Raw genomic sequence first — 26,157 nt, 5'->3', positions numbered from 1 at the left:
ATAAATCCACCATATTCCATTGACAGATAAGGTATCAAGGACAGGCTGCTTTACAAGGCAAGGTGAGCCAGGAACTGAAGACAAGGGAGGAAGAGCAGCAACATCACCAACACGGAGCCAGGAAACCAAATCAGCAAAGTCAGAGTCAGAATCAGGTCTGGAAATGACCAGAGTCTTCCAAGAGCCCAGTGATCACCCAGCAAATCTGAGGTGAAAAGTCAAATCCAAAGGTGTTTTGGCCAGTCAAGCCAAAAGGGACAGGATTAGTGTCAGAAATGAGGAAGTACAAGACTTGCCACTGACTTAGCTGCAATATAGCTCCTATGTAGCTCAGAGGGGTGTCAAGGGCAAGACTCACAGTTAAAAGCATCTCCCAAGTGAAGGTAGAAGGATGACTAAGGCTTCCTACCTTTCTTCATGACAGCTGTTATTAGCTAGCTAGCCTTGAGCTAAGCTAAAAAGGTGGAATTGTGTTCCAGGCCCTGTTATATGTGGTTTGTTTGTGTTGTGTTTTTTTTTTTTTCCTGCTTTGGTGAATATACGCAAACTGCAATATAATCTCAGCTAAATAGTCACCCAATTCAAGTCATTGTAGTTTAACTGCAATGAAGAATTGTACTGTACATACATGGCAAGATTTATGCATCAGGGGGAGAGAGGGGGGGGGCTGCAGGGGTGATGTCTGTAGAAGGAGATCAGGAAGTGCCCTGTCCTGGTCATGGCTGGTTCCACTTAGCTTTCCTCCTTCTAACCACAGGAGTTTATGGCACTTCTGTGACCCTATATTTCAGAATGGGTAGTAAATACCTGGAAAAAGGAACAGCAAAGCCAGAGCAGTGGGAGGTGCTCCACAGCAGAGCAAATACACCCCAAAGGGACTGTGGACCATGACTAAGCCCATGCCACAGAAAGTACTTTCCCAAAGGGACTGTGGTCTGTTGAGGGCCCATTCTGGAGCAAAGAAAGCAAGTAAGAAGGAAGAAGCAGCAGAAGAAAAGATTAAGGAACAAAGTGGCATAAAAAAAAATGAAACAAACAAACAACAACAACAAACAAAAAACAAACGAACAAACAAACCAACAAAAACATAGTGCACTGAGCCCAACCTTCCATGCTGCCATCGTCTTCCCAAAATGACTATAACCTGTGGTGACAGCAGATACTGGGAAGCAAGACGAGATGTGTCAGGAGTGAAGCTTGGCCTGGGAAAGGGAGAGGAGAGGTGTTCTCCCTAAATATTGAAATATTTGTCTTCTTTGTTTCCCAGCACACAAATCAGTAATAATGTTTATCTTAATTGTCACTAAATTAAATTAAATTTCCCGTGTCACATCTGTTCTGCCTGCAACAAGAGTAGAGATTTTCCAGCACTGCAGTACATTAACAGCTCAAGAGAAGACAGTAGACCCAAACACTTGCTGCATATATACGTTTTTTACCTGCTGAATCAAATAGCCAGATTCTTGAAGAAGTGTGAACTACTTTGGTTATGAAAAGCAGGAGGAAAGCCCTCTAGCTCTTAAATAGCAACCTAAGCCTGGATAGAGACAATCTCCCAGGGCTTACCTGGTCTCAGTTAGTATTCCTTCATGGAACCCCTTCAGATGAAGTCAGCTAAAACATCCTGGAGTTGTGCTATCTCCAGAGGTAGGTAGATACTGCATAAGCATGCAGTAGCCTGGAGTATCCTGCAAGGTATCAGCTCAACAGTTACAACAGAAGACAGTGGAAATAATTTGCTGACCAAAAGAAAGTGAAAACAGCACGGAGAAAGAAGTTGTGGCCTCTTCTACAGCTAGTACTAAGATAATGTAAGCGAGCAATGAAAACATGAGAACAGGTACACTGAATGGAGATGAGGGAGAGCTAAAGCAGAACTTCTGGTCCAGTGCACTAGTGAGAGACATTTGGAGAAAATGCAGAGGGCCTTGAACAAACCATGAGCAAATGCAAAGGCACGTATGTGCCAACTGCCCTGTCAGATACCCAGCAACAAGTGACCACAAAATAACCTGCATGAGCCCTGGGCTTGCTCCTGCCATACCAGCTACTCAGCTACCAGTGACCAGCACTGACAAGAGGGGGAAACTGTGAGGACCAATGGTCACCTTGATAGGACTGTACAAACAAATGTCTCGCTGCCCCTTCCCTCACTGGCCACCCAATGGCTGCCCTTTCCCATCCAACCAGCTGAACTCTCTCATCCGATCCTGATGCCAGGATGAATGGGAATGTCCAATTTGCATGGTGTCCCCTGGGAGATGCCAAGGTGAGCTGCAGAGAAAGTGGAGTTGTCAGAGCCATGTCTGGTCCCACCACACCACCACAGCATCCCCACGTCTCTGTGGAGCAGCTCCAGGGAAGGGAAGGGGTTTGGTGTCCTTGTCTCCCTGTGTCTGTCTCAGCATCTTGGGGTGCCAGGGCTCAGACTGCAGTGTTCCTGGATGGGCCTTCTTCACCTCCCCACCACAGCTGGGGGCACCCATGATGAAGACATGGAGGAGGGACCCCTTGTCCTGGTTGTGCTTGGAGAGGTAACTGGACACACTGCATCAGGATAGGGGACGGACACCCTGGCCCTACTTGTGCTTGGACGTTATCGGAGTGCTCTATCTCCAACTTCCCCTTAGCTGTGGTTTCGGTTCTGCCTTCAACCCCAGTGTGGTCCTCCCCACCCACCATGAAAGCAGAAGAGAAACTGCAGTGTGAGGGGACGTGCAAGGGGACAGCTGGGGAGGATTAGTGAGTGGGTAGAGGACATTGTGGAGGTAAGGTTGGGCCTAGGTACTTTGTCATCCCTACACCCAGCACCCAGCAGGTGCTGTGAAACACTGATTTAAGACCTGGTGCTCAAACCTAAGCAGAAACACTCTGCCACCCCTTCCTGGTGCTGCCCTCCATCCTGCCATTGTTCTCCCTGGACCTGGCAACTCTGCTGAACTGTGACTGGATGCTGGTGGCAATGGAGAGATGGAGTGGAGAGGGGGGGTGGCTCCTGCCATTTCCATTCCCAAACCCTGGTGGCAGCTGGGGAGGGGGAGAAGGTTTCCCTGCCAAAGATGGTGGGAAGGGAAGGGGAGCACCAGGTTGCAGCCCAGCCCCAAGCCCTCTCCTGGTGGGTGTTTAGGGGAGAGTCAGAGCTCCACAGCGCCGTGGGGTGCAGGGAAGCAGAGAGGTGGCCTGACATACTATGGCATGGAAGGAGAATCCCTGGAAATGGCGTCGGCTCATTTACTGCAACTTCCTAGCAATGGGACCTGTGTTACATGCATTGGGGCTAGGGGGTCATGGCCAAAGGTGCCCCATCCCCATCCCAGCTCTGGGATCCTGCCCAGCTGAGTACTGCCACTCCAGAGGTCCTATGATAATGAGGAATGGTCTTCCCCTGGACCTGCATAGCGCTTTGTCTCTCACCAGCTGGCTCAGCCACAATGGGGGTGGGGGCTGTCTCTGCTTGGGGTGCTGGAGACCTGCACCCCAGAGAGGAGCTCCTGGAGGATCCCTTTCCTCCAGCCTGTGTCTGGCCCAAAGCCAACAGCTGTGGGGCAGCCTGGAGATGCTTGCCACCTCCTCCCTGGGCAGCCCAGGGTCAAGCAGGTGGCATGGTAGTTAGCCCTTGTCTTTGCATTCAGAGGGTGCAGGGTACCCCATAGCAGCTCTTCCCTAGTACAGGGCCAGGAGGATGGAAGTTGTTATCCTCTTGGGACTGAATACCAAAGGTGTCATCACCTCTATTGGAGCTAATGTAGCCCACAGTGATGGAGATGAGGTGCCATCAGTAAGGAGAGGGAGACACAGGGACAAGGCTTCAGGTCTCATGCATCTGTTTTCTCCCAGCATCATTTTCTGGGCTGTCCTTTCCCTGCCTATTCACCCTCTTCTACCTGAGCAGGTTGACCCCAGTCTGTTGCAGCACCTTTTGCCAGCAAAAGTGACTAAGGGCTTGCAGGGTGTACTGGGGCTCCCCAGAGCACATCCTAGTCACCTGCTGCCCATCGTGCCCTGCTGCTCATTGCACTCTGTGTGGCTCTTGTGGCTGTCAAGTGTCTTCCCTCTTGCAGGGTCCCCACAGGAAAATCGCCAGTACATGGCGGAGACCCTATGTCATGGCACCAGGAGGAGTCGTCCATTTCCTGGACAGCAGCCAACCTTTTCTGGCATGTCAGAAGAAGCGATTTCCACCTCCACCACCTACTCTGGCACATTTATGACCAGTGTTGGACTCCTGAAGAAAGGTAGTGAAAAACTCGTGCGACTATGTTGAACGGGTTGGGGGACAGGGATAGCCACAAAACAGGGAAAGATGAAGGGATTTAGGGCTGTTTGGCTGTAGAGAAGAGAGAGGGAAGGACCCAAGCGACATCTCCAACCTCTGACACAGGAAGATGTTTCCAGTTGGTGCAAAGCTGCTCTGGCTGTGGGACTTGCTATCACTCGCTCTCTGGGCTGGTTTGGGGTCCAAATCTCCTCCATGCCCTACTGCTGCCCCCTTGCCCATCTCCTGCCCTTACAAAAAACAGAAAGATAGAGGACAGTAACCCCCACAATGCAGCTGATGTCTGGAAAAGAGCTGTGCTGGACCCTGACTCTGAGTGATGTGCTACCAGGAAGGGCAGTCAGAACAACCCCAGTGCTCTCTGCCAGGGCATTGCAGGGTAAACCCTATTACAGACCACCACAGGCCAGGCTCAGCTGACATCTCCCTGGGTTTTGCAGCCATGAGGGTTAACCCACTGAATTTCCCCCACTACTCACAGCCCTGGGCCAGCCTTCCACCACATCCTCCTGAATGACTGTAGCGTGCAAGGACCACCCCAAAACCACAATGCAGACCCCATTGGCTGCTGATGCCACCAGCACTGCTGGAACTGCCCAGGCAGAACAGCAACAGAAAGAAGTGTGCAGTTGTGGCTCCTGCAGCCCTTTCCTCCTTGTGCTGCACCCACTTCTGAATACTTGGGGCTTCACCACTGGCAGCATGCAGCTCCCTTGCCTTCTTCTCTTCATCCTTCCCGGGATGTGGGCACACCCAGAGAGTAAGTGGCACACTCCTATCTGCTCCATTCTCTCTACTGTGGGACTCTACAGGGGTGGCAGGGAGTGAGACCCAGGGAGATGAAGATGCATGGGGAGATGATACCCACCACTTAAGTGCAGCACCCAAAGGTGCCCTATCTCTGCCCACCCCCTCTGCTCCCATGTCCATCTCTGGGCTCACTGCCCTGCACCATCCTGACCAGACCAGTGCTGATAGCTCCAGCACAAGGGCCAAGGGCTCCCAGACAGGCTTGGGGTGCTGGTGTGTCCCCAAAGGTGCCTTTTTCCTCCTGGCAGACCATGGGCATGGGTGGGAGGGTATCTTTTCCCCTCATGGCACAACAGTCCCGCACTGGGCTCTAACTGCTTGAGCAGATCCTGGGCACTGCCCTGAGCATGTGGGATCATTTCTTTTGCCATTGAAAGGTTGCTGGATCCTTTGCATGCTCCCCCTGTGGTTAAAGGTTTCTTTTGCAGCCACAAGGAGCCTCCACCTTTGTCCCAGCCTGCATTTTCCATGCTGGGGTCAGGTGCTCATTGCACTCCAGGCAGGGGGGCTCTTACTGTCCCAATTCAGGCTTTGCTTTGTGCCATCAGTTCTCAGGGCTTCATTCAGCTCGACAGGAATCACTGTGTGAGTGTTGGACTTGCTCTCCTGCCTCCTGTCAGGATTTGGTTTCCCATGTGTGCTGCCCAGCAGCCCCCCCTCACCACAAACCTAGGCGAAATTCACCTCCCCCCCTTCCCCCTTGACAAGATTTCCTGCACTGTGAGCAGGTCTCTGGTGGACCTGGGTCCCTGTATGAACTGGTGGAACTGTTGTTCCCAGCCACAGACAAGATCACCCCTGCTGTCCCCTCCACACAGCCAAGTGATAGCTCTCAGGTGGTCACATCAGGGTGGTGAAGGGGTAAAAAGGGAATTAGAGAAGAAGCAGAGAGAGAGGCTCATCGAGGCAGTGGAAGGAAATTGCAAATTACGTGAAAGCAGCTAGACAAGGGGATTTCCCCTGCCCTGCCCACCTGCCCCATCTCACCCTGCCCATCCCTGAGGACCCCGTGGGCCACTCCTCCTCTTGGAGCCCCCTGCCCTTCTCCTTCATCCTTGTGCTCCTCAGCATGACCTTCTCTCCCTTGTCACCCCACAGGCTCTCAGAAACTCCACCTATTCCAAAGCTTTATCTTCTACAATAGCAACTTTGTGGACTTTTCAGGCTGGGCCACCTTGGAGGACATAGTCTTCGCTGCCCTGCAGAAATACACCTGGGACATCATTTACCTCCAACCATGGGTCTCCCCAGCCCTGCCCACAGATGAGTGGGAAAACCTGCAAAACCTGTTCAAGATCTATGTGCACAACTTCATTCTGTCACTTCAGGACGAAGCTAGGCTGCACCAGATTCCCTGTGAGTACTGGGTGATCCTCCTTTTCTTACTTAAATGGCAGGGGAGATACCACGATTAGGCAGGTGGTTTTCCCAGGGTGAGGCTCATCCCCTGCACTTTGGGTGTGCTAATCCCGCAAATTCTGCTAATTTCTGCAAATGAGGGAAACTTGACTGCGTAATTTCTGGTAGTGGAGGAATGTGTTCACACTCTCCCCCCCCCCCTTTTTTTTTTTTTTGACGTGGCTAAGTGCTGGGTCTAGCACTTGCAGTGCTACAGGGTTGAGGCAGAGTGGCTCAAAAGCTGTGCAGAGGAAAAGGATCTGGGGGTGCTGATTGATGCTCGCCTCATCATGAGCCGGCAGTGTGCCCAGGTGGCCAAGAAGGCCAACGGCATCCTGGCCTGTATCAGGAATAGTGTAGCCAGCAGGGCCAGGGAAGTGATTGTCCCTTTGTACTCTGCTCTGGTGGGGCCGCACCTCAAGTACTGTGTTCAGTTCTGGGCCCTTTCACTACAAGAAAGTCATTGAGGCACTGGAGAGTGTCCAGAAGGCTGCGAAGCTGGTGAAGGGCCTGGAACACAAGTCCTACGGGAACTGGGATTATTTAGTGTGGAGAAGAAGAGGCTCAGGGGAGACCTTATTGCTCTCTACAACTACCAGAAAGGAAATTGTGGAGAGCTGGGGGTCACCTCTTCTCACAGATAACTAGCGATAGGACAAGAGGGAATGGCCTCAAGTTGTGCCAGGGGAGGTTAAGGTTGGAAATGAGGAGACATTTCTTCTCAGAAAGAGCAGTCAGGCATTGGAACGAGTTGCCCAGGGAGGTGGTAGAATCACCGTCCCTGGGGTTGCTTAAGAAAAGCCTGGATGTGGTACTTAGGGATATGGTTTAGTGGATAATATTGGTGGTTGGGGGATGGCTGGACCAGATGATCTTGGAGGTCTTTTCCAATCTTAATGATTCTGTGATTCTATGATTCTATAATTTTCCTGAGGACAGGCATAGAGCTGAGTAGGAGCTCAGAGCCAATGTCAGTGGCTTTCCTAAGCAAGGGCTAGCAGGAGAGCAGGAGATAGGCCCTATCTTGGGGCAACGAGCCCCCTGAACTGCCAGTCCTGCACCAGGATGTCCTGGTCCCCAACATAACCTTTACAATCAGAGAATCAAAGAATCAGAAAATCCCAAGTTGGAAGGCATCCACAAACATCACTGAGTCCATCTTTGGCTGTGTTTAGCTCCACTTATGCCTTATGCTGTTAGCGTTCATGAAGACACATAATCCACAAAGTGATTATATGAAGGTGCTTTATTAGGCACCGGAAGTTAGGGGCATGCCTGCCCAAATCTAACTTCGTCTGATTTGTTTTCTTAGTTCTCTTTTATCTCCTAAGATACTACATATGCATTAGGTTTCACAACTCATCTATGCATATTCATTTCCTAGCTCCACCTAGCCTTGCTTCGTATGCTAATTATCTTATCAGTCCTTCTGCGCTTGCATACTACTCTCTGGTGGTCGTCCGGGTGGTCGTCGGGATGAAGTAAGATGTCTTCATCAGAGTTGAACTTTTTAACCTTTCCTTTTCACGCATGCTCTCTGAGCCCTTGGTCTCAGTCCAAACCGCAAGGTTGGTTTGACCCAGTTCCCAGAGTCCAAGAAGCCCCAGTTATCTAGATGTCTTGCAAATTGAGCATTCTTTTAATCCTCCTTACTCCTCATCATGAATTGGTGCATTCTCATGTTACCCTTGCACATATATTTTGTATCTTCCAAGCGCAGCCTCGGAACAGTACATCGCAAATGTAACATACTAAACAATATTGTATTATTTCTTCTTCTATTACTAACAATGCCATCCTGCATATTCCTCTCTGGTCACCCCAAATCCCACCAGCGAAGTCCTCCAGGACTGTGGAGTATAAGGTCATCCTGCTCTGTTCTCCTTTGTGGGATGGGAAACAGAGCAAGTGTCTGGCTCTGCACGCCATTCCAATGCTGGTGTCCTATGGGCAGGGTGCAAGGCAGAGTGGCAACACCCCTGTTACCACAGCCACATGCCTGCACCCCATGTCCTGTCATGCTCCCAAGGTGGTGGTTCCCCCTTTGCTGTGCTCCTGACCCAGCTGCAGGAACAAGTGGCTTGAGGAGAACGAGCTCCAGGACTCACAGGCAGGTTTCTCATTCAGAGCAGTTCTACCCAGCACAATGAGCAGTGACATGCGTGAATAATTTGGGGTGCAGAGGGAAGGGGGGGAAGGGGGAAAGGCCTGTGCCTAAAGAAGTGAATGTTGAACTGCAATTTCAAGCTCTGGCTCCAGCTCAAGGTATACTCCTGATACCCACCCTCTCCTCCAGACCCTTTTGTGTTCCAGTGCATGACTGGCTGTGAGCTGCACCCCAACGGCTCCTACACAAAATTCTACCGTCTTGCCTACAACGCTCACAACTTCCTCAGCTTTGATGCGGACAGCAGCCACTGGAAGAGGTGGCAGGAGAGTGAGCTGGCAGTGCATGTTGAGAGGGAGTTCAACAGCTTCACTGACATTTCCGCAACACTGCAGCACCTCCTCAACATCACCTGCATCGACCACATGAAGAGATTCATTGAATATGGCAGGGCGGCTCTGGAGAGACGAGGTGAGAACACCCAGACCCCAGCATGGCCCACTTCAAAGCTCCTCTGCTGGGGCTCCCCTTACTCCTTCACTCTTGCCCCCCAGAGCCACCTGTGGCCACTGTCTTTGCCCACATGCGCGACCCAGCTCAGCTTCTGCTAGTCTGTCGTGTCACTGGCTTCTACCCACGACCCATCAGTGTGGCCTGGTTGCGGGATGGCCAGGAGGTGCTGCCAGGCCCAGCACTCAACACCAGCACCATCCTGCCCAATGCTGACCTCACCTACCAGCTCCGCAGCATCCTCGTCGTGGCCCCTGGCGATGGGCACACCTATGCTTGCCGCGTGCGCCACTGCAGCCTGGGCACCCGCAGCCTCCTCATCCCCTGGGGTAAGTACCACCCACAGTGATGGGGTGTAGGCAGTGACCCAGAGCCTGGTACAGGAGATGGTGAGCCCAGCTCCAACAGCAACTCTGGCCATGGCCATCTATGCACTTGCAGCCCCACTCTCTCTTTTCTCCTTCAGGCAGCTCCAAGGTGGCCCTGGGCATTGGTGTTGCTTTTGTGGTGCTGCTCACTGTGGCTGCGGCCCTCATTGGGACTGTCTGGTACTACAGGCACAGGTGAGATCTCCTTGCCAGGCCATGCTGGTCCTCTCTGCTTGGGGTAGGGGTTGAGAACTCTCAACTAGCCCTGCTCACTGCCATCTCTCCTGCAGGTGCTGAGAGTGTGGGATGCACCAGCCCCAGGGATACTCAGAGGCCATGCCAACCCCCTCAACTTCCTGATAATAAACTGCTATTTTAAACCCTCAAGCCTGCACTACCCCACTATATGCTGTGCCAAGTACCAAGGAACACTTGGCATCACACAGCTCTGTCCCATGCTGGGTGGGCCAAGCAGAGACCTGGGGCAGTGCAGGGCCCACACTCCTTACCACAGGGAGAAATGAAGGGAAGCCTCCTGAGACCGACAGTGAGTACCCGGCCCTATGCCCCTGCCCCATGGGTACAAGGCTCCCCATAAAGTGGCAGGACTCAGTCAACACCAACACTCATCCCTGCTTGGAGCCAGCAGGGGGTTGGCACCTGTAGTGGTTTTACCCTGCTGGGCAGCTGAACTCCACCACAACTGCTCTCTCACTCCCCTGCCTCAAAAAAAAAAAAAAAAAGGGGGGAGGGAAATACAATGGAAAAGGTTCAAGGGTTGACATAAGGACAAGGAGATCACCCACCAATTATTGTCACAGGCAAAACAAACTCGGCAATAACCTAGTTTATTGCCCAAAAGCAGACTAAAAACACCTTCCATCCCCATCTAGCCTCTTCTACATTGTCCCCCTGAGCAGGGAATGGGGACTGCAATCAGTCTGTAATGAGAGAGGGAGTTAAGAGAATTTTAGTAGACAGGGTGCTGACTAATGAATACCTAGGTGATTGTATTAAAAATAGATGTTGCTTAATGTCTTTACTTACTACTGTGCAAATTAAGCGAAACAAGAAGTCTTGGGGCCCCTCACAAAGGATGGTTCCTGATAAAAACAGGGAACCTGTCTCAAGAACCGGCTGAGACTGACCCTGTGGTTTGGACAAGAGCCAAGGAGCAGCTGAGTTTGCACAAAGGCAGGAGGTCAACTAGTGGTGATGAAGAAGAGTTATCAGCCTTCATCCCCACAACCCCCGGCAACCACCACCAGGAGACACTGTGCAAGTGCAGATGGGAGGAGTTCATGGAAATGACTTCTTGGAACCAATTTTAATATGAAGTGGGGATAGGTCATGAATATGTATAGGAGCATTGGGAAACTTCATGCATATGTAACTCTTTACCGCATATAACTAAGGCAAGTTGCCGTGTTGGGGTGCACACGACTTTGGTGGGACTTCCCCCCATGCTGTCCAGCGCTGAATAAACATACCTACTTTACAATCTTACTGATTGTGGAGTCTGTTTTCCGCACATCAGTAACACTTAGTTTCCACTGCCCCTTCACAGTCATGCCCCAGCTCCAGTGTGGGGTCCCTCCCACGGGATGCCGTTCTTCCTGAACTGATCCTGCGTGGGCTTCCCACAGGCAATAGCTCTTCAAGAACTGTTCCAGTATGTCTCTGTACTATGGCGTCCATCCGTCAGGAGCAAACTGCTCCAACCTAGGTCCCCCATAGGAGGCAGTTCCCTCCAAATCACCTGCTCCTGCATGGGCTCCTTTCCGCGAGCTGCAGCTCTGGCCCGGGGCCTGCTCCTGCGGGGGCTCTCCATGGGCCGCAGCCTCCTCCAGGCCACATCCACCTGCTCCACCGGGGGCTCCTCCACGGGCTGCAGTGTGGAGATCTGCTCATCCATGGTACCTATGGGCTGCAGGGAGACATCCTGCTTCACCATGGGCTTCTCCACAGGCCGCAGGAGAACTTCTGCTCTGGTGCCTGGAGTACCTCATGCCTTCCTGCTCTGACCTTGGTGGCTGCAGGGCTGTTTATCACTCCTCACTCTCCTAGCTGCTATTGCGCAGCAGGTTTTTTTTCCCTTTCTTACGTATGCTCTCACAGAGGTGCAACCAACAGCAGCAGGTCCCTTTTGGAGCTGTCTGAAACTGGCTTTTATCTAACATGGAGCAGCTTCTGTAGTCTTTTCACAGAGGCCACCACTGCAGACCCCTGCTACCAAAACCTTGCCACATAAACCCAATACATTCCACTCCTTGCTTCTGTGAAGAGCATATTTAAGAATTATCACAATATACTCTTACATTGCAATCATTACAATCTTCACAAGGCTCTCTTCCCTCAAAAAAAAAAAAAAAAGAATTCCCCACACCAAAATAAACATATCATCACAACACTGACAAAAAGGACAATTTACACACATTCCACCCTTCGTCCCTTCACTATATTATTACAAACATATTCCACACAATTATTACTTTCTTAAATGCTTCACAACTATTACATTCTTAAACAATATCTAATCCATGTTTTACTCATGACCATAACTGGTGGGTGATCTTCCTGTCCTAATCTCAACCCTTGAGCCCTTTCCATGGTATTTTCTCCCTCTTTTCCTTTGAGGAGAAGTGAGAGAGCAGTTGTGGAGTTCAGCTGTGTAGCAAGGTAAAAACCCCACACCCCTCCGCTTGCTCTTGCTCTTTGGTCACTTCTCATATATCCAGTTGTTTCTAGGAACTTCAGGGAGTTTAAGCATGCTCATCTTTCAGTAGTCTCTCTTATCATCCCTATAGCCAACTCTGTAATTGTGTTTGTGTTTATCATTTCCAGTCTATCTATGTCAAACATTTCTTGTGCAGTCATCCCTTGTGGAATGTGCACCTCATTGGAGGCAACAACTTGAATTTGACTCACAGTGGAGTAATGCTTTTTTTTTTTTTTAATAAATATGTAAAGCAACACAAAACAAAAACAGCAATCCTCCCCCCCACACACAAAAGAAGTAAAATGATCCATTCTCTCCTGCTCCCCCCCAGCTTCTGTTCCTGTGTGTAGCCAGTTGTCTGAGGAAAGCAGATGGGACTTGGTGTAAAAGAGCTTTAACATCCTGCTGGAGCCTTTAGTGGAGAAGTCTCATGTAAGGAAAAGTGAAGTGAGTGGATGTATGTAAGACCTTATGGGACTGCTTTTCCTACTTGTCTAGACCTCTTTAGGAAACACATTGGATCAATGTCAATTGGAGAATGCTGCTATAAATTCTTCTCAAAACTCAAAACTCAAAAAAAAAAAAAGCTTAAGTATGGAAAATCCTTTTTAACAAGTGTCCATTGAAAATTTCCCATTTAATTATGCTCTTGAAACCTCACTAATTAACTACAAGTCTTGAAGACTTGATGAAAATTGCTGAATTGTAATGAACCTCATGGTATATTTGGTGCTGAGTCCATGAAACTTAGGTAGTGAGAGGAAAATGAGGTTATGGAATGAACTGTTGGAAAAGGTTTCAGAAGGAAATGTGGAAGTGTTCTGGAGTTCTAACGGGTCTCCATGTGGGCTGTTACTGACAAAGCCTCTCCATGGGCTTGTTAGAGCAGATAATTGGAGGCAACGATTACAGCTACTCAAAGGCACTGTGCAAGCGACTCTGATGCTGAGTGAAGCCCTTGGTTTGTTTGATGAAGGAGCAAGTCCAAGTCCTGGCCCCTAGCTCCTGGGAAAGGAGGTTCTGTACCTCACAAATGGCTCAGGGGTTTTCCTGGGCTGTGTGATGTGGGGAGTGCCATGTTGTGTGAAGGACAATGATATACGACACCTCCTGGCCTCCCCAGAGGATTTTAAGGAGGCAAGAGTACACCAGTGTCATGAGAACAACAGCTGTTCATGAACCTCAGTAGTAGAGACAACTGCCATAGCCACAGGTGTGTGAACTACCTCAATAATTTTCTCAGACAGAGTCTTCTGTGAAGCCAATTTATTTGTGATTGCAATAGCGGGCATCCTGCAAGCAGGAGCACCCAGCAAAATTATATCATAACCTTATATTCCCAATTACCATTACCCGACACTTGATTCCTCCCGTTTCCTCATTGGCTGAGTACTGCAGGTTCACAAACTACTTGACACTTACTACTATCCCATATATGTATATACTTTTTTGACCAACCATTAATTTCTCCTTTTTTTTTTTTTTATCCTTCTTCTCTCTTGACTAGAGGGCCCGTGATTTTTTGTTTTTACTGATTTTGCACTGCTCATCCTGTTTTTCTTAGCTATCCTCCTAATTTTGGGACAGCAGAACCTTCCCATTATCTTCTTAACATACTCCCCACTGCTATGCCACTGTCATGCCTACACAATCACTTTTGAATATGCATAGTGGAATTTTCCACTGCAAAAACACATTCTACTGCAAAAACATAACTTTGATGTTCACAATTCTCCTGTCCTCTTTTCTTACTACTATTTTTGTTTTGTACCTCTTCACATCTCCCACTCTTAAGTTTTTAGAACAGTAGGGTTCAATATTTTTCTTCAGATGTCATGGGAAATGATAGAAACACAATGCCATTGTTACTAGAATACTAAAAATATGGTGCTGGAGCCAATCCTATTCAGGCAACCAAGAGGTCAATTTTTGCAAATGTATCTATATTCCCAGAAGGTGTCATCTTGGGCTGTCTCATATAAGATCTCGGTATTCTTCAGGCGTCTTGCCTTCAGGAGTCTAGCAGGGCAGACTCGGCAGATCGAGCAGCGCCGCTTTGCCAGGGGCTTGGAGCCCTTTATCCCAGCAATGCATCTGTGCACGACTTGCGGTGGTGGGCGCCTTTCATCCCACCCACAGCTTGCCCTGGGCAAGAGCTACCACTTGCAAAGACTGCACCATTCGTAACCTGGGGGAAGCTGTTCCGAAGTTGGGACTGTGAGCTTTTAATGGGAAAGTGGCAAGAACCTTACAGTGCACTCTGAGAGACCTGAAATTCCCTTGGCAAGCTTTACAAAACCCCACTCCTGACAGGACTCTGCACTTACTCTCCTTCCCAACCCTTTCCCTCCCCTAATTCTTACCATAAGCTTGGACTAAAGCTACCTAAGTCTCCCATGAATTAGTGCTCCCAAGGGAAGCATTTTGGGAGACCTGAACACGCAGCCTTTATATAATCCCACTCACAGCAGGACTCTGAGCTTTGTTGCTCCGCAAAACCTAACTCCTAAACAGAACCCTGACTCCCTAGGCAAAGTGCACTCTTGCTAGCCGCCAAGGAGCGCTGGAGCTCAGCTCTTCTCCCCAAAATGTGGATTGCGCCCAGCCAGAGAACCGCGGGGACTCCAGGTCGGCTAGAGTATAGGCGTCTTGCTAGCGGGCAGACTTGGCAGCACCGCTTTGCCATGGGCTTGGAGCCCTTTATCTTGGTGATGCAGTTGCGCATGACTCACTGTGGCGGGCACCGTGCATCCCGCCTGCAGCTTGCCCCACCATTCTGTGCTAGCGCTGTTTTCCTGGAACCTAGCAGTACTGTAGTGTTTTGTCAGCGCTAGGTGGTTTGTCAAACACCATGGTTTGTTCTTTCCTTGTGGCATGGCCAGGCTGGGACAGCCACAGATCCTGCAGAGTGCACATTGGCCCCGGAGCCGGGCAAGAGCTACGGCTCGCAAAGACTGCACCATCTGTAACCTGGAGGAAGCTCAGGGCCTGGCTCCTGTTGCTGCGACTTGCCAGTCCACTTCAGCAAATACTGGTGTTTGCTTCGCTCTGGCATTGCCAGCCTTGGATTTTCTTTATGGATTCTGCACTTGTTCAGGAGTGATGTTCTAGTAAATCCTTTCCAGCTGCGTATGGCTCATGGTGTTAATAGTTGCATAGTGTGTCATCACTACAGCAGTTGGTACGTGTCACTGCAATGGTATTATAGTAAGACTCCAGCACCACTCACCGTCTCTGCTGCCCTGAAGGACTATTCTGACAAATGGAGCCCAAAGTCATGCATGAAATGAACTCAACAGACATTTTAGAGGGATGGCCCATAGACTAAAGGAATGATACCTCTGTGTATGTTATCAAAAGGCCAGAAAGGTGGTGATTATTTAGGATGTCACAGAAAGTGTGAGACCTGAGCATGCTGTAAATGGTATGAAATAAGAGGTGGATATTGTCCTGGATATTTCAGCTGAAGCAGTGTCAATTGTCTTCATTGTGGCTGGTGTTACGCCACGTTTTGGATTTAGGAGGAAAATAATGCAGATAGTTAACACTGATGTTTCGATTGTTGTGTTTACACAGAGCCAAGGACTCCTCAGCTTCTCATGCTGCCCTGCCAGCAAGGAGGCCGGGGGTGCACAAGAAGCTGGGAGGGGACAGGACCAGGACAGCTGATGCAAACTGGCCAAAGGGATATTCCATACCATATGACATCAGGCAGGAGAAAGAATACTGTAAGGGCTGGCCAGGGGGGACACTGCTGCTTGGGACTGGCTGGACATCAGTCCATTGGGGTCTTTCAAATGGACAGCCCAAAGTACACTTTATTTTAGGGGCTTGCTCAGAAAGGAAGCAAGCCAACATGTCAAAGAAGGGCTAGGTCCCATTGCTGCAGTCTGCTCCAACACCTCAATTCAGTAATTCATCTCTTAATTCCTTCCAGACCTTGGTTTGGAGCATCCTTTTTCCTCCATTTCCTTCATTTCCTTCCTTTCTTGGGCAGAGTGACCATGAAATGGTAGAGTTCTCTATTCTTGGTGAAGTCAGGAGGGGGATCAGTAAAACTGCTATCTTGGACTTCCGGAGGGCAGACTTCGAGCTGTTCAGGACACTGGTTGGCAGAGTCCCTTGGGAGGCAGTCTTGAAGGGCAGAGGAGTCCAGGAAGGCTGGGCACTCTTCAAGAAGGAAATCTTAAAGGCTCAGGAGCTCAGCCTGGCTACTGCTGTGAAAGATAACAGAAAAAATGTTTTTATAAATACATTAATATGAAAAGGAGGACTAAGGAGAATCTCTATCCTTTACTGGATGTGGGGAGAAACTTAGTGACAGGAGATGAGGAAAAGGCTGAGGTGCTCAATGCCTTCTTTGTCTCAGTCTTTAGCAGCAAGACCAGTTGTTCTGTGGGTACCCAGCCCCCCGACCTGGTGGAAGGAGACGGGCAGCAGAATGTGGCCCTCATAATCTACGAGGAAATGGTTCACAACCTGCTACAGCACTTAGATGTACGCAAGTTGATGGGGCCGGATGGGATCCACAGAAGCGTACTGAGAGAACAGGCAGAAGTGCTCGCCAAGCTGCTTTCCATCATTTATAAGCAGTCCTGGCTATCAGGGGAGGTCCCAGTCAAGTGGCGGCTAGCAAATATGACGCCCATCTACAAGAGAGGCCGGAGGGTGGACCTGGAAAACTATAGGCCTGTCAGTCTGACTTTGGTGACGGGGAAGCTCATGGAGCAGATTATCTTGAGGGTCATCACGCAGCACTTGCAGGGCAACCAGGCGATCAGGCCCAGTCAGCATGGGTTTGTGAAGATCCTGCTTGATGAACCTGATCTCCTTCTATGAAAAAGTGATGCGTTTAGCGGATGAGAGAAAGGCTGTGGATGTGGTCTACCTTGACTTCATTAAGGCTTTTAACACTGTTTCCCACAGCATTCTTCTCAAGAAACTGGCTGCTCATGGCTTGGACTGGCGTATACTTCGTTGGGTTAAAAACTGGCTGGGTAGCCGGGCCCAAAGAGTCGTGGTTAATGGGGTTAAATCCAGTTGGAGGCTGGTCACTAGTGCCCCAGGGCTCAGTATTAGGGCCAGTTCTCTTCAATATCTTGATTGATGATCTGGATGAGGGGGTCAAGTGCACCCTCAGTAAGTTTGCAGATGACACCAAGTTAGGTGCGTGTGTCGATGTGCTCGAGGGAAGGAAGGCTCTGCAGGAGGGTCTGGATAGGCTGGACCGATGGGCTGAGGCCAACTGTATGAAGTTCAACAAGGCCAAGTGCTGGGTCCTGCACCTGGGGCACAACAACCCCAAGCAGCGCTACAGGCTGGGAGATGAGTGGTTGGAAAGCTGCCTGGCCGAGAAGGACCTGGGAGTACTGGTTGAGAGTCGGCTGACTATGAGCCAGCAATGTGCTCAGGTGGCCAAGAAGGCCAACAGCATCCTGGCTGTGGTGGCCAGCAGGGCTAGGGAAGTGATTGTCCCCCTGTACACGGCTCTGGTGAGGCCGCACCTCGAGTACTGTGTTCAGTTTTGGGCCCCTCGCTACAAGAAGGACATGGAGGTGCTCGAGAGAGTCCAGAGAAGGGCAACGAAGCTGGTGCGGGGTCTGGAGAACAAGTCTTACGAGGAGCGGCTGAGGGAGCTGGGGTTGTTCAGCCTGGAGAAGAGGAGGCTCAGGGGAGACCTCATCGCTCTCTATAGGTACCTTAAAGGAGGCTGTAGAGAGGTGGGGGTTGGTCTATTCTCCCATGTGCCTGGTGACAGGACAAGGGGGAATGGGCTAAAGTTGCCCCAGGGGAGGTTTAGGTTGGATATTAGGAAGAGCTTCTTTACTGAAAGGGTTGTTAGGCATTGGAATGGGCTGCCCAGGGAAGTGGTTGAGTCGCCATCGCTGGAGGTCTTTAAAAGACGTTTAGATGTAGAGCTTAGTGATATGGTTTAGTGGAGGACTTGTTAGTGTTAGGTCAGAGGTTGGACTAGGTGATGTTGGAGGCCTCTTCCAAGCTAAATGATTCTGTGATTCTGTGATTCATTCTTAGTCATAACTGGTGACCGTGACTCTCCTTTACTGGCTTGTGGAAAGGCTGCTCCACCCGTAACTTGCAAGGCTTGTGCTCCCTGATATGAACTGGTTGGAAAGCCCTGGCTCTTTCAGAACCTGATTTGCCCATTAGACCAACGGCTCAGGCGTGCTCGGAGTGTGGGTCTGTGACGGAATTCACACCATCACTGCTTCTGGAAGCCTGCTGCATGCCCACCAAGGCTGCTGCCATCATTGTGCACCCAGCTCTGCCACAAGCACCTTATTTCTCCTCAGGTGCGGCCTCGGGCAAGGTGTCCCCTCCTGGCTCCCTGCGGGAGAGCTTTAGGGGCTTCAAAGAGAAGGCTCTGCTGGGCTGTGCTGTTGCTTTGCCCTTTGGAACAAAAGCACAAACCTGTGCTACAACACTGCAGTCGTGCAGCAATGCTGGAGCACAACCAACAGGCTGCCCTGAGAAGCGCAACCCCCTGCCCCCCTGCGTGCCCCCCATTTTCACTTGCGTGTGACTCCACTCCCATATGACTCCCTTTCCCTCCACCATTTCCACCCCCATATGTCTCCCCCCCCCAAATTTTCACTCACGTGTGCCCCCCTGTGTGCAGCCCCATGTGCCCCCACCCCGATTTGCACCATCAGTGTCCCTCCCCAGATTTCCCCCCTGACTGCACCACAGGGTGCCCTCAGCCCCACGTGTCCCCTTGTGTCTCTTCCCCCCTTTCCCCCCCAGCATGCCCTGTGGCACAGAACCTTCCAGAGCGGCCCCACACAGCCACCCCTGCCCTCGCTCAGCTCTGCCTCGCACCTGCCCTGGCTGTGAGCAGCTGCCAGCCCTGTCCGACACCAGCCCGGAGCCGTCCCCATTGGCGACCCAGAACTGGCACTGCCCCAGAACCGGGCCCCTCAGCGATCCCCCAGCCATGGCCACCCTCAAGTTTGCCGACCTGCCCGGCATTGTGCGTATGGGGCTGGGCCTTGGGGTGTCTGGAGAGGGTCAGGGGAGAGAACGTGGGGCCTGTGGGGAGGTTGGGGATGCCAGGGTCAGATGGGGGAGCTGAGGGGATTGGGGTTGGTTTTGGGTTCCCGGGGGGATCTGAGGCAGCAGGGCAGTAAGTGGGGTGTTTGGGGAGATGGTGGGTAGTCGGGGCTGTCTGGGGTTGGGGGGGAGAGAGGGGGGACAGACAGGCATGTCAGGGCATTGGGACTTGCAGGGGGGTCAGGGCAGCTGCAGGTGTGGGGGTGCCTGTAGGGTACCAGAGCACAGGGGGTGTCAGGGCCATGGGGGCAGGAAGTGGGGGCTTGGGGATATTGGAGGTGTCCAGAAGAGCTGAGGAGTCCTTGGGGAGATAAGGTGAGTGGGGACAGGGAACTGCCGGGGGGGGGGGGGGTGGGCAGAGGCACCATCTGAAGGTGTTTGGGGCAGTTTGGGGGTGCTTGATGAGAAATAGCAAATAGCTGAGCCTGTTTGTGTCCTAGGCCTGGAATGAACCAGAGGTCTATGAGACCAGTGACACACCCGAGGGTGACCAGGCCAAGTTTGAGATGGTAAGGCTTTGCTGGGGCCCCATGTGTGGTAGGGGTGAGCAAGGGTGCCGGTGCCCCCATCCCGCAGGCATCTGGCTCAGCGAGATCATCTCTGGGAGAGGGGAGCGGCTCCTTGCACATGTCCCCGCAGTGACACATCCCCAACATGGTCTGCTGGCCCTGTCTCAGCCTGATATTGCTGCAGGGCAGCAAGGAGCAAGGGAAGGGCTCAGCACCATGCTGGGTGGGTGTCCTTGCCCCTGTCCCCTGGCTCCATGTCCTGTGTAATGCAACAAGGGCAGTAGAAGCGGGCAGGGCTGGCCCCTGCCATGTCCCAGTGGCATTGCGGGAGGACCCATGTCCAGCTGTGGGCCAGGCTTGAGGAAAGGCCAGCTGGTGTCACATGGAGGATGACAGGGGCCACACTGCAGTGATTTCCCTCCCAACAAAGTTAAAGGGGGCACAGCTCATGGACTACAGACAGATGCCTCCCTCCTACCCCTGGAAGCCACAGGGACCTGCGAGGCATTTGGCTTCTGTGTCCTATCATGGCTTCTGCTCTCAACTCTCCCCAGGGAAAGAACAGGAAAAGAAGAGATGGAGCTGGAGAGAGGTTGTCAGAATGGGGGCACAGCCATGTTGTAGGCACTCACCTCGTCCCCAGGGTGACTGGCTCCGCTCCATGCCCTGAACGCTTTGCTGAGCCCTCATCCTGCTCCCATGCTTTCTCTGTGTTCCATGGTGATGTGGGAGCCCTTCACAGTGCCCACCACGAGCACGACCCTGGATACCTCAGGGTGCCCAGTGGAGGTGCCCATCCTGTTGCTGCCCCTGCTCTCACAGCCGGTGCCCCTGCTGCTACCCTTGCCTCTGTGCTGGTGGCCTCTGTGTCCCACATGGCTCGTAAGCCCTCACGTAGGATTAGCAGGTGGCCCCAGGGGCAGGCCGTGGCAGAGGGACATGGGTGACATTGGGCCATGCATGGGACAAAGCTTCTAATGACATTTTTTTCTCTCTCCTCCTAACCTTGCTCTGACTTTCTCACCTCTGGGGAATGCAAGTAGCTGGTAAGAGCCCGTCTGTCAGCCACTGTAACACTGTGCTCTGCTCAGTGGCACTTGCTGTCTCCCCACAGCTGGACAGCCACCCCAACCATGCTGGAGAGCTGCCCCCACTGCTCTCACTCCTTCTTCTCCATTTGTGCTGTGCCAGAGCTCCCTGAGAGTGCTTCAGGCCATCGTCGGGCACTGGGGCCAGAGAGGGGAGCAGGCAGGGTGTCCTTGGGGCACCTCCTGCAGGGCCCTGCTGTGTCAGAGGGTGAGAAGCACCCCAAGTTGGTGTCTGCATGCGCCCCTCAAGGGGACATGTCCAAGTTAGGCTGCAGGCAAAGCCTTGGAGAAGTCTTGGAGGAGTCGAAGTCCTCTCACAAGTTGCAAGCACCCCAGAGCCCGCGGATGATGGAAGCCACCCTGAAACACAGCTGTGGGACTGGGGCCACCCCGACCGTACATAGCACGTATGGTGGGGCTCCCAGAACCGCCAAAGGATGTTGAGCCTCACTGTGCCCTGGCCCTGCTGCCAGGCCCTTGTGGGGTTTTTCCAGTCGGCCAGGCCAGGCCAGGGGTCTGATTTCCATGGGCCGTGTCCTGGGAAATAGTGCATCATGGAGAGTCCTTGCTGCCCAAGCAGAGCCTTTGCTGGGTCTGACCGCTGCACCTGCCCCCGTGTACCTGTTGCAACCTGAGGGCTGCCCTGGGGGTTTATGCACCATCCTGGGGCAGTCAGGGAGGATGGGGCCACCGTCGGCCCCATTTCCACCCATCTGGTCCCCAGCACTGGCCCTCAAAGGCTGCCAGGGCTACAGAGAGCAGAGAGACGGCAGCCCTGCTGACAAACCCTTGAGTCTTCCTTAGCGCTGTGTCCTGTGTGCAGGAGGAGCTTACCAGCACCAGTGTGGAGCACTTCATCATCAACCCCAACGCTGCCTTTGAGAAGTTCAAGGACAAGCGCCTGGGCACCAAGGGAGTGGGTGAGCCAGGGGGACTGGGGAAGGGTGAGCTGTGGTCCCTGGGTTGCTGAGATGGACCCAGGTTCCCCAGGTATTTTGGGGTGACCGTCTGCTCTTCTCTTCCAGATTTCTCCGACAGCACAAGCAAGACCAGTACAACAGGCTACAAGTCTGGAGAGCATGAAAACGTGAGTCCAACATGCGCAGGGATGTCCCCTTAGTGTGAACCACCCTAGTGCATGGTCCCTTGTCCCTCCTCAACCCACAGTTACATCCCTGCCCAGCACCACAGCTCTCCCACAGCCACAAGTTTTCTTGCCTGTCTGTGAAGGCACGGCTACTACCAAGGGGTTTTGGATACTGGTGTCCCAGCACCACCAGATCCCTGGTGCCATGGGCAGGCCCTGAGTCCCTCTGTTACCCTCATCCCCTCCATCCTCCCCCTCCCCGACGTTCATCTCTCTGCAGCTCAGTGAGGGTGTTGGTGCCAGAGACACCTCAGCAGCAGTACCAGTGGCTGCAGCATGAGGTGCAGGATCTCATTTGTGAGATGGAGCAGATCCAGGTGATCATCACCCCTGCCATTGGGACCTGCAGGCAGCCCATCCTTGGGGCTAACATGGCCGCCTGTCCTCCCCCTGCACAGAGCGTATTGAAGGAGTCGGAGGCCGAGGAGGAGCTGATGCCTGTGGCCTTGGCCAGGCAGGTGGAAGGCCTGAAGCAGCAGCTGGTCTCCAGCCACCTGGAGAAACTACTGGGCTCTGCTGCAGCCACAGACTTTACAGACCCCGAAGGCATGCTGGCCAAGTGAGTGTGGTCCCGAGGCCTCACGCCTTCAGCTTGGGAAGTGGGGGGCAGCAGGGGGAGGATGCCAGCAACCTCGTGAGGCAGTACCAGAGCAGCACGCTCACCTTTTCCCCTTTCCCAGGCACCTGTTGCAGCAGCTGGAGGTGGTGAAGTGCAAGAAGGCAGTGTCAGGAGAGAGACCCGGCAAGGCCCCAGCCCCCCCTGGAGACATGCTCACCTTTGAGCTCTACTGGAGGCCGGAGCAGGACCAGTTCTCCCAGGCTGCTAGTGTGAGTGTGTGGAGGGGGAGTCACAGAGTTTGACCCCAAAATGGCCTGTCCTGCCTTCTCAGCCCTTGTTTCCCCCCCCAGATTGCAGAGCTGGAGAAGCGGTTGGCACAGCTGGAGGTGATGGTACAGTATGAGCCTGACAGCCAGGTAAGGAGACAGGCGCTCCAGCCCTGCCACTCTCCTGCTCTCCATCCTGCCCCACTGATGTGATTTACCTCCCCACAGAACCCACCGCTGGTTGGGCTGAAGGGCACCAGCCTTGTGGTAAGTCCTAGAATCCTAGAATAGCCTGAGTTGGGAGGGACCCATGAAGATCATTGAGTTGAACTCTTGGCTCTACACGGGGCAATCTGGTAGTTAAACCATATATGTAAGACCATTGTCCAAATGCTTCTTGAACACCAGCAGGCTTGAGTCCATGCTCCCCTGCTTGGGGAGCCTGTTGCGCTGCTCAGCCACCACACCGATGAAGAACTTATGTCCTAATACCCAACCTGAACTTCCGCTGGTGCAGCTTTAAGCTGTTCCCTCACGCGCAGTCACCAGAAAGAAGAGATCAGCACCTCCCTCTCCACTCTACGCCCTGAGGGTGCTGTAGACAGCAAAGAGGTCGCCCCTCAGGTTGCTCTTCTCAAAGCTGAACAAACCAAGAACAAACCAAGCTGCTCGTCCTAAGTCATGCCCTCTAGCCCTTCCCCCATCTTTGTTGAACACCTCTTTTGGGACCCATTCTAGTATTTTTTATCTCCTTCTCATACTGGGGAGCCCCAAACTGTACACAGTACTCAAGGTGAGGCCACACCAGCGCTGAGTGGAGTGGGACTGTCACTTCTTTTGACCGGTTAGCTCTGCTGTGCTGAATGCACTCCAGGGTATGGCTGGCCATGGTGTGGGTAGCATGGAGGGACACTTTTCACCATCCCTGCACATGGCACTGGGGCAGCCATGAGGCACTGCCTGGCCCCTCCTCACTTTGTTCTCCATCCCCAGGAGACCGTGCAGATCCTCCAAGCCAAAGTGAACATCCTGGACATGGCTGTGCTGGACCAAGTGGAGGCCCGGCTGCAGGTTAGGGGGGTCAGAGAGAGGGAGGTTGGGGGTGAGTCCTGCAGCCCTCAGCCAGCAATAGTCCCACCTGCCCCACGGAGGGTGGCACAGGGCCGTGGGAGAGCCAGGGGAGGGCACCAGCAAAGGCTATGAAATTGGGGTAGGGGACACTGCTGGATTTGGGGTCTCACATCTGCTTCCCCCTCTGCAGAGCGTCCTGCAGAAGGTCATTGAAAACACCGAGCACAAGGCAATCGTGCTAGACCCTGAAACCCAGAGCAAAGTAAGAGGAGCAGGGAGGGCCCCTCAAAGCAACGCCAGCATGGGGGGGCTTTTATGGAATCCCCCTGCAGACTGTGCTTACACCCTTCTTTCTTGCTTTCCACCCGTTGCCCCAGATACACCAGGTCCATGAGATGATGCAGCACTGGGACCCTGTGGCTAGCAGTCTGCCTGATGTGGTACAGCGACTGCTGACCCTCAGGGACCTGCATGAGGAAGGTGAGGGGCTGGAGGAGATGCTGGGGACAGTGGCGTGGCATGACAAAGAACATGCTGGGGGGGGGTGGGGTGCGGTCCCCAGCAGCACTGAGCTTTTACCTCCCTCCCAGCCACGTGGTTCATGCAGGCCCTGGTATACTGGGAGACCACGCAGCAGGAGATGGTTGCTGCTCTCAGGAGCAAGGCCTTGCTGCTGGTGGAGGTGAGTCCTGGAAGCATGCACTGGAGAAGGAGTGGGTCCCATCCTGCCTTTCCCACTCATCCCCTGCCCCTCTGACTCCCCTGCAGGTCCAGAAGATGTTAAAGGAAAATCTGGCCATTGTAGAGGACAATTTTTTAACTCTAAAAGCCCGCATCAAACAGTTGCAGCAGTGAGAGAAACCCAGAGTCCCTTCGGGCATTGCTGCCCCCCCCAGACTCCACAACCCCCTTGGAATCCTTCCCGACCTGGAAGGCTTTTTTTCCACCCCGTTCCTAAATAAACGTTTTGTCTAAAAGTGTGTCCATGTTGGCATCTCCTTTGGTCTGTGGCACATCAGCAGCGCCCAGATGCAGCATTTTGAATGCATATTTTATTGCATTCATAATGCCCCCCCCGCCTCAAGTTCCCCTCTGACTGTGCACCCCGGGTACCCCCAGCCCCTTATGTCCCTTCATGTCTCCCAACCCCTCCAGCCTCCCCCGCGCCCCCCCCCCCCCCCCCCGAGAATGCCCTGTGGTGCAGAACCATGCAGAGCAGCCCCATCCACCCAGCCTGGCCCAGACTTGGCTCTTCCTTGTGCCTGTGGGTGATGAAGGCTCTGCACCCACACAAAGGGAGAAAGGCCATGGGGGGAGCTTTGTTCTCCTTTAACAGGGAAGAAGACAACAACAAAGGGTTGAGGAGGGGCATTTTTTTCCCCACTCCAGCATAGAATGGGAACTGGGGAGGTTTATATCCCCCAAATGGAAGAGAGCAAACTGGGGAGCTCATTCATCCCTCTGAAAAGAGAAGGGCGATGGTGGAGTTCTTTCCGCCTCGGCGAAGTGAAGGGGCTCTGTGGGGGAATTATGTCCCCACCCAAAAGATAGCTGGGCAATGGGAAGAGGGTGAAGCGGTGGAGTTTTTCTTGGTCATATAGAAGGAGGGTAAATGGGGGGGGGGGGGGGGCAGGGGGGGAGTATGTACCTCTCCAAAAGGAGGAGAGCAATGTGGGAAGATATTTCGTAGAATCATAGAATCATTGAGGTTGGAAAAGACCTCTAAGATCATCTAGGCCAACCTTTAATCTAGTACTGAAGTCCATCACTAAACCATGCTACTAAGTTCTACATCTACACGTTTCCTGAAGACCTCCAGGATGTTGACTCAACCACTTCTCTGGACAGCTGATCCCAGACCCCTGATCCCGGACCTCTGATCCCAGAGCCCCCCACCCCAGAGCTAACTGTGAGCCCCGGACCTGAGCCCTGGACCCTGGAGCTGACCCCAACCCCTGAGCCCAGACCTGACCTTGAGCCCCCGAACCCGAGCCCCAGACCCCAAGCCCCCAACCCCGGAGCTGACCCTGAACCCGAAGTTGACCCTGACCCAGAGCCCCAGTCCCAAGCCCCAACCCTGAGCCCCAACCCCAAACCCCAACCCCGAGTCCCAACCTGGAGCCCCAACCGCAAGCCCCAACCCTGAACCCTCGAACCCAGAGCCCCCACCCTGGAGCTGACCCTGAGCCCCGACCCTGGAGCTGACCCCGAAACCCTGACCCCCAGAACGGACCCTGGACCCAGACCTAACCTTGAGCCCC

The 26,157-nt window shown here is 52.8% G+C and overlaps 2 protein-coding genes across 6 annotated transcripts; both read left to right on the top strand.

Annotated features, from left to right (window-relative positions):
• Positions 1-4,876: 4,876 nt before the first annotated feature.
• On the top strand, positions 4,877-11,864 carry LOC308178711 (antigen-presenting glycoprotein CD1d-like). Of its 2 annotated transcripts, none has more exons than XM_080557725.1 (6): positions 4,877-5,036; positions 6,251-6,442; positions 8,781-9,062; positions 9,146-9,430; positions 9,568-9,664; positions 9,760-11,864. In XM_080557725.1, the coding sequence occupies exons 1-6, from the start codon at positions 4,979-4,981 to the stop codon at positions 9,764-9,766; spliced, it is 921 nt and encodes a 306-aa protein (XP_080413851.1). In that variant the 5' UTR covers positions 4,877-4,978; the 3' UTR covers positions 9,767-11,864. The 2 variants fall into 2 exon arrangements, with proteins under 2 accessions (XP_080413851.1, XP_080413850.1); XM_080557724.1 differs by having other exon boundaries at positions 4,878-5,036; positions 6,185-6,442.
• LOC308178710 (dynactin subunit 2-like) lies at positions 9,887-25,055 on the top strand. Of its 4 annotated transcripts, none has more exons than XM_080557720.1 (14): positions 9,887-10,016; positions 12,520-12,635; positions 18,951-19,176; positions 19,697-19,765; positions 21,677-21,773; positions 21,879-21,940; positions 22,399-22,559; positions 22,681-22,828; positions 22,910-22,975; positions 23,054-23,092; positions 23,819-23,896; positions 24,087-24,158; positions 24,274-24,376; positions 24,665-25,055. In XM_080557720.1, the coding sequence occupies exons 3-14, from the start codon at positions 18,952-18,954 to the stop codon at positions 24,856-24,858; spliced, it is 1,314 nt and encodes a 437-aa protein (XP_080413846.1). In that variant the 5' UTR covers positions 9,887-10,016; positions 12,520-12,635; position 18,951; the 3' UTR covers positions 24,859-25,055. The 4 variants fall into 4 exon arrangements, with proteins under 4 accessions (XP_080413846.1, XP_080413847.1, XP_080413848.1 ...); XM_080557721.1 differs by adding an exon at positions 24,487-24,578 and having other exon boundaries at positions 12,520-19,176; positions 24,665-24,863; XM_080557722.1 differs by lacking the exon at positions 22,399-22,559 and having other exon boundaries at positions 12,520-19,176.
• The last annotated feature ends 1,102 nt before the right edge of the window (positions 25,056-26,157 follow it).

The sequence above is a fragment of the Anser brachyrhynchus genome (assembly GCF_964034855.1).
Source record: "Anser brachyrhynchus genome assembly, chromosome: 16".
In the NCBI taxonomy this organism is placed as follows: domain Eukaryota; kingdom Metazoa; phylum Chordata; class Aves; order Anseriformes; family Anatidae; genus Anser; species Anser brachyrhynchus.
Note: the sequence above shows the minus strand (reverse complement) of the source record. Positions and strands in the feature narration are given on the sequence as shown.